Raw genomic sequence first — 11,900 nt, 5'->3', positions numbered from 1 at the left:
CTGTTGAGGGGGTGTGGTGTATAGCCTCCAATGTTCTGGGCAGAGAGGAAGTTCCCAGGCTAGTGTGCCTTTTCTTCTTTTGTTCCTTAATTACTTGAGGGATATCTTGAGTGATTTCTTGAGTGATATCCTGAGTACCACTTAGGTGGGTCATTAGGTGTGGATTAGTTGCTAAAGTCTTTGTGTCTTGACCTCTTGAACTTTGTGAAGAGTTTTTCTGAGAAGATGGCTGTACTGCACTTAGTTGTGCTCTGGCTTGGCTTCGTGTATAGGGGCGAGCTGTGGTTTTGTGGCCTGTGTCAGCCAGATCTGTGTAGGGATTGCAGGGGGGTGCAGCATCCGGAGGTGCCACCATGGTTTGGCTACTGGATGGTGTCTGTAATTTATCTGTGGAGAGGGTCTGGGTTTGGGTCTGGTGTGGTTGATTGGTGATGGCGTTCTGTGTGCCTCTGGATCTGGTGTCAGTTTTTGTGGGGAGGGCTAATTTCCAGATGTCTGGCAAGCGGGATGTGTCGTCACGCTTGTTCATGTTGTGAGGGTGTTTCTCTATCTCGATGGCTTCCATGATTATTCTCTTGTGGTGATGTTCCATGTTAAAGAGCAATTTGGAATCTGCAAAATTAATTTCGTGTCCTGTTTCTTTCATGTGTTGGAAAAGAGAGGAAGTTTTTTCTTCTTTTTTGACGGCATTCTTGTGTTCTGCGATACGTGCATTTATTCGTCTGTTTGTTTGTCCAATGTACGTGGCTGGGCAGACTTTGCAGGGTATTTCATAGACTTCCTTATATCAAGGGCACTACAGATAAAATTAGCAAAATCCTCCATAAACACAATATCAAAACAGCCTTTTGCACCAACCAAAAAATAGCCAATATCCTCAGAAACCCCAAGGATAAAATCCAGTTGGAAAACCAAGGGGTCTATGAAATACCCTGCAAAGTCTGCCCAGCCACGTACATTGGACAAACAAACAGACGAATAAATGCACGTATCGCAGAACACAAGAATGCCGTCAAAAAAGAAGAAAAAACTTCCTCTCTTTTCCAACACATGAAAGAAACAGGACACGAAATTAATTTTGCAGATTCCAAATTGCTCTTTAACATGGAACATCACCACAAGAGAATAATCATGGAAGCCATCGAGATAGAGAAACACCCTCACAACATGAACAAGCGTGACGACACATCCCGCTTGCCAGACATCTGGAAATTAGCCCTCCCCACAAAAACTGACACCAGATCCAGAGGCACACAGAACGCCATCACCAATCAACCACACCAGACCCAAACCCAGACCCTCTCCACAGATAAATTACAGACACCATCCAGTAGCCAAACCATGGTGGCACCTCCGGATGCTGCACCCCCCTGCAATCCCTACACAGATCTGGCTGACACAGGCCACAAAACCACAGCTCGCCCCTATACACGAAGCCAAGCCAGAGCACAACTAAGTGCAGTACAGCCATCTTCTCAGAAAAACTCTTCACAAAGTTCAAGAGGTCAAGACACAAAGACTTTAGCAACTAATCCACACCTAATGACCCACCTAAGTGGTACTCAGGATATCACTCAAGAAATCACTCAAGATATCCCTCAAGTAATTAAGGAACAAAAGAAGAAAAGGCACACTAGCCTGGGAACTTCCTCTCTGCCCAGAACATTGGAGGCTATACACCACACCCCCTCAACAGTATTTATAGGAACTCAAACACTGAGATCCTGCTCTGTTCCAGTAACAAGAAGCCGAAAGCACCAGCCTGAAGATGACGAGTGAGACCTCGTCGAAACGTCGCCTAGACACTCCAACTTTTACACGGGAAGACACCCGAGGACACCAAAACCTGCATATATATATATATATATATATGTATGTCAATCTCAAGCATATATATAGATGCTTAATATATAGATATAATCAATATATGACACTGCAGTGATCATGCTTCAAACCAAGTTAAGATTGCCTAAGCACATAAGGGGTGTTCTGCGTTATGAATCTTCATTGATTACTTAATTTCTATACCATTTAATATATTTAAAAATATCTCTAAGCGGTGGACAGAAGACTGAAGTATCAGGAAAACTTAAAACATTACAAAAATACACATTACATATAAAAATGTTACATTGATACAAAGTTACCAATACTATAAATCAGTGTCAATTCATTTTCCTGCTCACACACCCTCCTTTTCAGCCTCTGGGTTCTCACTGAGGGTCCAAACAAACTCTCAGCTCACCCACAAAAGTTTGAGAAGAGTTGAGTTTTTGGAAACGGCAGATTTCACCCTAATGTTTCACTCTAGGCATTCCAGATGGAATGTAGCCTGCTATACAGAGGTTAATATCAGAGGTTAATATCAGCCATTGCTTTCCCCTCTTTTCCCTCTGGCTCCACGCCTCTTGTATGTGTGTTCCAGAAGCTTTTCCATGGGGAAATGTGGCCCATGAGCAGGAAAGAGCTCCCCACACCTGAACCCAGCATTCTGGCTTGCACCCTGAAATGAACTCTCAGCCGGTGAAAATGCTATGCTGGCAGTCATTTCTCACGTATCCCTTCCACTTTATCCTCAGAAAGAAGAGGAGGAGTTTGGATTTGATATCCCGCTTTATCACTACCCTAAGGAGTCTCAAAGCGGCTAACAATCGCCTTTCCCTTCCTCCCCCACAACAAACACTCTGTGAGGTGAGTGGGGCTAAGAGACTTCAGAGAAGTGTGACTGGCCCAAGGTCACCCAGCAGCTGCATGTGGAGGAGCGGGGAATCGAACCCGGTTCACCAGATTACAAGTCCACTGCTCTTAACCACTACATCACACTGGTTAACACTATCCACCTCACCCTTCCACAAAATTTTATTCTGTTCCTTTCTTCAGCATGTATGTGCTGAAGCCGTCTTTGCTTCCCTGTATGACTTGATTTAATCCTAGAATGTATGTATTTTTTTTATTTTAATTGGTTGATTACCCACCCCCTTCGCAAAATAAACTTGCCATTATCCTTTATAAACCAACTCCAAATCTGAAGAACTGGACAAAAAATATTATAAGTCTTCGGATCTTAACATGGTATAATCTTTCCCATTACAGTATTGAGTTCCCATTCTCATCCTCCAGCAGTTCACTTAACATCCATTCCAGCCTTCTTGATCTCTACTTAGTAGTGATTCTGATGGTACTGATGCCCTTAAGTCAGATGTTAGGCAAATAAAGATGAACTGATATTTTCATGAAAATAAGCAGCCTCATCAAGTTTTGATATTGACGAAATGATAAAGAATAATAAAATGCATTAATTAAACATAGTGAGTCAATGGGTGTACTGGTTTTTTATTTTACTTTTTGCATCTTTCAGTTCATTACCCTTAGATATCGCTCACCCACTACTCACAGCTTAAACCATTATTAATCCATTTATTATATACCACTAGAGTTAGAGAAGCCAAGAGGTAAACTAGCACACATATTTTCAACTATACCTAGAAATGCTGTATTATTATTATCATTGTTGAGCATACTTTTTGCATAGATGCCAACAAAATATCAATACAGGGCTTGGATTTGTGGATTGCAGATTAGTTTTGGTGAGCATTATGAGTACTGAATTCCAAGCCAGAGAAGAATTCCCGATTTACCCTCTCTTTATGAGGCTTCACCTGAGGCAAGACCCCTGGCTAGCCCCCGCTGCCCCCACTGTAGCTATGGCAGTGCCACACCTCTCCATCCAATCTCCATTTAACCATCCATTTTGGCTTTCCTTATTTTTCTCTCTCCCTCAATTAACACAGGCTGGAACTGTCAGAAGGTGTTTCCCCCTTCCTTCCATTTGGCTGTCTGTTTTCTCCCTTCTCTCTTGCAAGGCCTCCTTTTCTCCCTCCGAGCTCCCCATACCACAATAAGGCTCACTGCAAGACTTCCCCTCTCACTGTGGAGCAGCTCTTTCATTCTCTTTTTCTCTCTTCCTCACCTATACACATGATGTGGAAAAAAAGGAAGTGACTCCAATTTGTGTGTCTAGACAGCAAGGATACAGAGCACTACATAAAATTAGAACATGGGCTGCACGCATTCTCTGGACCACAGGTTCTCCATCACTGACTACATATTTTCAGCTGCTGCTTGTTGATCATTGCATGCTATTTCCGTTCATCAACCCCACACAAGTCTTTCCCTTTTAGGATCTTGTTTATCTTAGACATTGAGCAATATAGACTTTGTCCAATGTTTGCCTAGAAAGTGGCAGAGCTCTCACAATAATAGTTCTAAGGAAAACACTATACCAAAAACTGCAACAAAAAAACCCCCAAACCTCACAGCAATTAATGACATATAATGATAGGTAGTGCTTTTTTAATACTAGCCTGTTCCCATAGGGGAAAAGCTAGATACTCAATGTTTAATTTGCAGTCCGTTTCTAATAAAGTACCCCAATAGATCAGCTTGCTGTTAATCCTTTATATATGGTGCCAGTTATACACTGCATTGACCCTGTAATGATATCCCAGTAGCTTAAATGTATATATGTGTTACATCAGCTTTTCTAGCATTTCTGCACTCAGAACTGTTTACTATAGATTTCAATGTGGCATTTCAAACTCCGGCTTAGAGTGGTACTAGCCGTGTCCCAAGATACGCAGGATCTTGTTGCTGCTTGGGTTTCTCATCTACAGCTTTCTTAGCTCCATCATGTTGGCTTTAGTTTAGCAAACAACTTTGCTGGAAATTGCTTTTTGTGCACTACATGTTTTCCTAAGTGATATTTCCCCAGAGCTGGCAGATTGCTTTATCGTAGCAGATGTGCATGTTTTTGGAAAATCACTACCATAAGGAACAGCATAATTACATTTACTGCTGTTTGCTAGTGAACTAAATATCAAATAGAAGAGATGGTACTCTATATGAGCCATACCATGTTGCCTAGAGCCCCCTCCTAAACATCCTTAGATAATTAACTTCCCATTTCTAAGTGGTGTGTTCTATGTACTGCTTTTAAGTCTGTACTCCATTGTGACTCTCACACATACCTCACATGTAAGTGGTGAGAACATGTGGAGAGGCATGCTTTTTCCTGATACACATAAAAGTAAAGGTAAGGTAAAAGATCCCCTGGATGGTTTAGTCAAAGGCGACTATGGGGTTGCAACACTCATCTCACTTTCAGGCCGAGGGAGCCAGTGTTTGTCCACAAACAGCTTTCCAGGTCATGGGGGCAGCATGACTAAACCGCTTCTGGTGCAACAGAACACCGTGATGAAAACCAGAGCGTACAGAAATGCCATTTACCTTCCCACCACAGCAGTACCTATTTATCTACTTGCACTGGAATACTTTTGAACCGGTAGGTTGGCAGGAGGTGGGACAGAACAACGGGAGCTCACCACTGTTGTGTGGATTCAAATCACCAACCTTCTGATCGGCAAGCCCAAGGCTCAGTGGCTTAGACCACAACATCACAGTACTCTAGGATGAGCAGTGGGGCTGCAGGACCAGGCATTCAGCCCCATCCCCAAGGGTGCACATAATATTCCATGATAAATTACTACACTCGGTTTTTTTTATATATAAAAAAACTAAAAATACCACTTTTTGCCACAAACGGAAAGGCAAAAGACTCATTGACATCTCCATACACCACACAAAAATGCTGGCACCAATATAAAAGACTGTATTGAAAAACAGTGGTGCACATATCTAACATTAGCCAGAGCAAGTCAGGTAAACCTGGGTTATACTGCAGTCACTGGGGATTTGAGTGTAGGTACACCCATGCATAGGGACGCGGGTGGCGCTGTGGGTTAAACTACAGAGCCTAGGGCTTGCCAAACAGAAGGTCGTGGTTCGAATCCCCGCGACGGGGTGAGCTTCCGTTGCTCGGTCCCTGCTCCTGCCAACCTAGCAGTTTGAAAGGACGTCAAAGTGCAAGTAGATAAATAGGTACCACTCCAGCGGGAAGGTAAACGGCATTTCCATGCGCTGCTCTGGTTCACCAGAAGCAGCTTAGTCATGCTGGCCACATGACCCGGAAGTTGTATGCCGACTCCTTCGACCAATAAAGAGAGATGAGTGCCGCAACCCGAGAGTCGGTCATGACTGGACCTAATGGTCAGGGGTCCCTTTACCTTACACATTCATCTTCACTGATTAATGACTTCAGCACCCAGTGAGGGCTTGCCTGTGTGTACTATCCATTACATGTTAAGCATTGCACTTTCATATCACCTCAAATAAAAAAGTTTTCATACACACAGTTGCCTTTCTCAAGCACTAACTGATCAAGCAATTAGAGATGAAGTGCAATAGGTGTAAGTGGGGGTGGGCAACCCATAACTGGGAAATTAAGATTATGGAGACCAAAGAAGTCAGTTCCTAGATTCCCCCCCCCCGGACAAATTAGGCAATGGTTTACATGTATGTATATATGGCACCAATAAAAGCTCCTCTCCCATTGACTAATAGTTGAAAAGAGTTAGTTCACCCTGCATGCAGCCTAGACCCCATTCTCCCCTGCTCCTCAGTTTTTATTTAAATAAAAACCATTAAGCAAAAAGTTGACGCACTGAAAACATAAGTCTAACATACTGCCTAATTAACACATTGAAACTTCCCCCTAGTATATACTGGGCAGGCACCCATCAACATTACCATTTTTGGTACCTATTGAAGACCTTCCTTCTCCTAAAAGCCTTTTAAGTAGATACTGTAGATTCCGGCATATTAGGCGACTGGGCATATTAGATGACCCCCCCCCCCAAATTGGCAGCTGCAATTTGGGGTTCCGTCTTATAAGCCCAGTTGCCTAATACGCTGGGCAGCTCCGCACTGGGAGAAGGCAGCCTGGCACGGAGCAGAGCCCACCAACCTTGCTGCTGCTTCTGAAGCAGCGCGAGGGGCAGGCTCCGTGCCGGGAGAAAGCAGCCCAGAGTGGAGCGCAGCCTGCTGCCCCTGTTGCTGCTTCCAAAGCAGCAGTGGCCGGCTTCCGCGCCAGGCCGCTCTCTCCCGGTGTGGAGTGGAGCCTGCCGCTGCTGCTTCGGAGCCACCGCAGCACCGGCGGGGGGTGGATATCTGGCGTATAAGGTGACCCCTGATTTTTAAACCTCTTTTTCGGAGTTAAAAAGTCGCCTCATACGCCGGAATTTACGGTATTTGTTTTATATTCCAGTTCATTTCTGTATTGCAATTGAAACTGTTTTTTATATACGCTTTTATTGTTGATGCTTTTATTCTTAATTTACTTCATTTAAATAAATCCTCAGTAGTTTTGCTCTAAAGACTCCCTCTAATATGTCCAAAACAGCCCAGAACCCAGGTAGAACTGGGTTGAAGAGGACAGGTATGTGCAAAGTTCAGTGATCAACTAACATATGTTGAGCTGAACAGGACAAACTTAATGGGCTACGTTCAGGAAGTCTAGGAGGAAATAGAAACCCTGGAAAAGAACAGCTTTAACACCTACCCAGGCCATATCCCTAGTGCCCTGCTTTGAAGCTTATATTATGTGGGGAACACCTTTGGGCTGAAGGCACACCTACTGCCATACACTTCATCCTGGGCAGCTTTTCCCAGTGATGCAGCTAGGTAATTTTCTACCCTGGACACACCTTGAGACTGTAATGTGTACTATTTCATTTCTAAACATGTGGAGCACACATTGAACCCCATACCACTGCCTCTACCTTTGAGCAAACATGGGGTAGCATGATCCTATCCATGCTTATTTAGGTGTTGAGCACTATTGTGTTCCACAGAGCAGGTACCCCTGCTTTATGCTAGCACTGGACCCGTTCAAGAAGTTTTATATAAAATAGTTCTGCTTTGTCCTTAAGCCAGAGTCCATTGAAAGTCACCACTCCAGCACCTCACCTACTCAGCCTGTCCGGATAGGCCAGAATTCAAATTACTGGTTGGCGGGAAAACCTGCCAATCCAAGCACCTACTCTGGAAATTTCCCAGTTGCCAACTACCTAGTCCTGCGTTGCTCCCCCGGGGACATAGCCCATTACAACTGACTACCCCATGACTGAATAAGCAGCCATTATCTATCATCATGGAGGGACGCGGGTGGCACTGTGGGTAAATGCCTCAGCGCCTAGGGCTTGCCGATCGAAAGGTCGGCGGTTCGAATCCCCATGGCGGGGTGCGCTCCCGTCGTTCGGTCCCAGCACCTGCCAACCTAGCAGTTCGAAAGCACCCCCGGGTGCAAGTAGATAAATAGGGACCGCTTACTGGCGGGAAGGTAAACGGCGTTTCCGTGTGCTGCGCTGGCTCGCCAGATGCAGCTTTGTCACGCTGGCCACGTGACCTGGAAGTGTCTCCGGACAGCGCTGGCCCTCAGCCTATTAAGTGAGATGGGCGCACAACCCTAGAGTCTGTCAAGACTGGCCCGTACGGGCAGGGGTACCTTTACCTTTACCTTATCTATCATCATATTAATTACTACACCAAACTTACTGCTTCAAACTCTTTATGATCCCCAATTCATTCATTCTTTTTGAAAACCCTTGGCAGATAGGTTACATTTTTTGTATATGCTGACACCCATTTGAGAGTGTTAGAGTGAATTGCTCAAGGATACCCACCAAGACTTGGAATCAACACTTCCAACACTGACAGTGTTCTTGGCCAGCTTCAGGTTAATTGTCTCCTGAATTCTCTCTTTTCCTGTCAAAAGTTACACAGGGTTAGTATTCCCGCATGAAATCAAACTGGAATGAGGGTCAGTCAAAACTGCATCAGATACATCACTTATTTCTACATAGCAAAATAGTAATAAAGGCATTCAAGCGTGTGTGTGGAAGGAGGGAGGATCTGAAAAAAATGGGATGGGAGGGAGGAGAAACAAGATAGAGATTCTGGAACCCTGAACTCTACCCTGCAACAGTTTGGGAATACTTTGCTGTCTATAATAAAGAATAAATATGGTTTGACACAGGAAATAATGTGATCCCCCTCCTGCCCTGTGCTGCATAAATTATGGGTAATGCATACTGGTTCTCCATTTAGCCAGAGGTCAGTTATACTGTTATGTTAGTAAATTATTAAAACTAAATGATTGTTGCAAATCCTTAAGAGAATTCTGCGGCATATCTATGCTTATTGTAATTAATATTTTAGCACAAGACAATGTCTCTGATGTGGCGTGATTAATATAGAGGCCACAGTGTATGGAAATGAGTTTGACTTGATATTAAAACCGCGAAGACACAATATCATAGCCAACTGCAGCACCCTATGTTTGTTCTTGTCATCCCTCATGATACACATGCAGACAATTGTAAGGAAAAATATATTCTTGGGTGTTGATTTTAGTACACAAAGAAACCAGACAAAAGCTTCAGTTTATTTAGAGTGGGGGGGGGGAATTAAAATACAACCCAAGTAAAATGCAAGAAATATATTAACATTCTATGCAAGATTAACTAGAACAGAAGTCCTGTGTGCTCCTGCCAAAATGATGCTTAAGAAAAGCTATGTCTGAAATCCTAATCACTGTTATTAAGGAGTAAATCCCATTGAACAAAATGGGAATTATTTCTGAATAAGTATGCAAAGGCATGCATAGTAAGTAGCCTTTTTTATGGGATTTTGCTCTGTAACATCTGTATTTAACACTTATAAAATTTGTTTTTCCTATGCTTCTGTTTTAAGGAACCAGGCCACTTTGGGGTCCTCTTCTCCTCCAAAAAAAACCCCATTGCACAGAAGAAAATGTCTCCTACACAGGGTACAAAAATTGAGCCAATATGGAGAGATTAATGACTGGCGATACTGCTGCACTCCATTCCCTGGGGACTTTGGGGAGTGTTTGAGGCTTCTGGAGTGTAGTACTGCACTTCGAGAAACTTGGATCCTGATTCTGGCACACTGCCATCCCCATGTCATATCCCATCTTCACTCACAAGTGATTCCTCATAATAAGTTGCACTCATGCAGCTGCAGTATTCTAGCCTGGCAACCTAAAAATGTTAAAGAAGTACTATCTCGGGAGTGCGCTAGTTATTATAAGATGACAATGCAGCAGCACAGAGAAGTAGGCATGATTCTGTCCAACCAATTATTCCTTGTTAGAGGGTAGGGCTGGAGTGTTAGGTGCATCAGACAAAACTATTAATGTGCTGTATTTAGTTTCTTTTCAGATATTATTTTAACAGTCAGATCACTACACTGTGTTTAAAGTTTATGGTAATCTTGGAAGAGTTTTGGTTCCTCCCCATTCTTCTGCTGATCATCTTTTAAATCCTTCAACCAATCATTTTTTAAAAAAATGCAGTTGAATTGTCACTTGCAGAGCCTGAGTGCATTTCTTTAAATAAATAAAACATACATTATTAAGTCTTGCTCCAGTAAGAAATATCAGTGAAAATAGTTCTTAACATTTTTGTGTTACAGTGTACACTTTTACATGTGTAAAATATCTATCTATCATCTATCATCTATCATCTATCTATCTATCTATCTATCTATCTATCTATCATCTATCTATCATCTATCTATCTATCATCTATCTGTGTTAGAACTTTGGATATTGTCACTGTTTTTCAGATGTCAGCACAGAATGGAAAGATGAATCTCTGAAAAACAAAAAACCTGCACTGGGAAGTAAATTAATCTTGCTCCTCTTACAGAAACAGCTTGTTAGTTACCTGGAACTACATACTGAGTTTCATCAGAAACCTAAGAGTTCAAGCTTAAGATGTGTTGAAAAGTGTTCACTGTGTCAGGCATTTATATGTCAGAAACTCAGGTTTTAAACTCTGGGGGAAAGTGAACATTTATCGTATAGATCAAATAGTATGTGAGATGCATGGAAGTTCTGTCTTGTCCCACTAGGGAAATGCTGTGTTTATGGACTTACATCTGTATACAGGCATCATTATTTCCTGCATTGTCAGTATGGAGCACTCTCTCCCATCCTGGCTTACAAATTAGCACATGCAGCAACAGGTCCTGAGCAGTCAACTACTCCATGGAAATATCTCCCTTCCTCTCAACTTAACAGAAAGGAAATAGTTCCACTATGGTTATGTTTGCAAGATATGAGATGTTATGATTTAAAATGAAAATGAAATGCCTGCACTCTATGAGCTTTATAAATATATCTAACATAGCAATAGCAGACACATCACCTTGCCAACAAAGGTCCGTATAGTTAAAGCCATGGTTTTCCCAGGAGTGATGTATGGAAGTGAGAGCTGGACCATAAAGAAGGCTGATCGCTGAAGAATTGATGCTTTTGAATTATGGTGCTGGAGGAGACTCTTGAGAGTCCCATGGACTGCAAGAAGATCAAACCTATCCATTCTTAAGGAAATCAGCCCTGAGTGCTCACTGGAAGGACAGATCGTGAAGCTGAGGCTCCAATACTTTGGCCACCTCATGAGAAGAGAAGACTCTCTGGAAAAGACCCTGATGTTGGGAAAGATTGAGGGCACAAGGAGAAGGGGACGACAGAGGACGAGATGGTTGGACAGTGTTCTCGAAGCTACCAGCAAGAGTCTGACCAAACCGCGGGAGGCAGTGGGAGGCAGTAGAAGGCAGGAGTGCCTGGCGTGCTCTGGTCCAAGGGGTCACGAAGAGTCGGACACGACTAAACAACAACAAACGAACACCAAATAATGGGTGAAAGGCAGACTTTATGGGCAAACTCAAAGTTCTGAGTCATATAAATAAAATCAGAACATTGTTCAATTCATTATCTGATTTGACATATAATATCATAGCATTCCATTTATTTCACCAAAATCCTGGCCTATAGAAAGAGAACCGTGTTCATTAGGACTAGATGTTCTGGAACAGGAGGTCTAGGTTAGGAGCAATGTAGCACAGATATTCCAAAACTCTTTGAGGTGAACGAATGGGAAGTCAATGACCCTAGACCACCACAGTCAGAAATACAGAAA

The 11,900-nt window shown here is 43.0% G+C and overlaps 1 protein-coding gene across 1 annotated transcript in view; it reads left to right on the top strand.

Moving 5' to 3' along the window:
• The first annotated feature begins 248 nt into the window (after positions 1–248).
• LOC309363104 (uncharacterized protein) overlaps positions 249–11,900 on the top strand; it is a 148,924-nt gene continuing 137,272 nt past the window's right edge. Inside the window, exon 1 of the mRNA XM_081899165.1 lies at positions 249–765. Coding sequence (XP_081755291.1) covers positions 584–765 — 182 coding nt within the window. The 5' untranslated portion in view covers positions 249–583. The remainder of the gene's footprint in view (positions 766–11,900) is intronic.

This window comes from Podarcis melisellensis, assembly GCF_964234715.1.
Source record: "Podarcis melisellensis genome assembly, chromosome: 2".
Taxonomy (NCBI): Eukaryota; Metazoa; Chordata; class Lepidosauria; order Squamata; family Lacertidae; genus Podarcis; species Podarcis melisellensis.
Note: the sequence above shows the minus strand (reverse complement) of the source record. Positions and strands in the feature narration are given on the sequence as shown.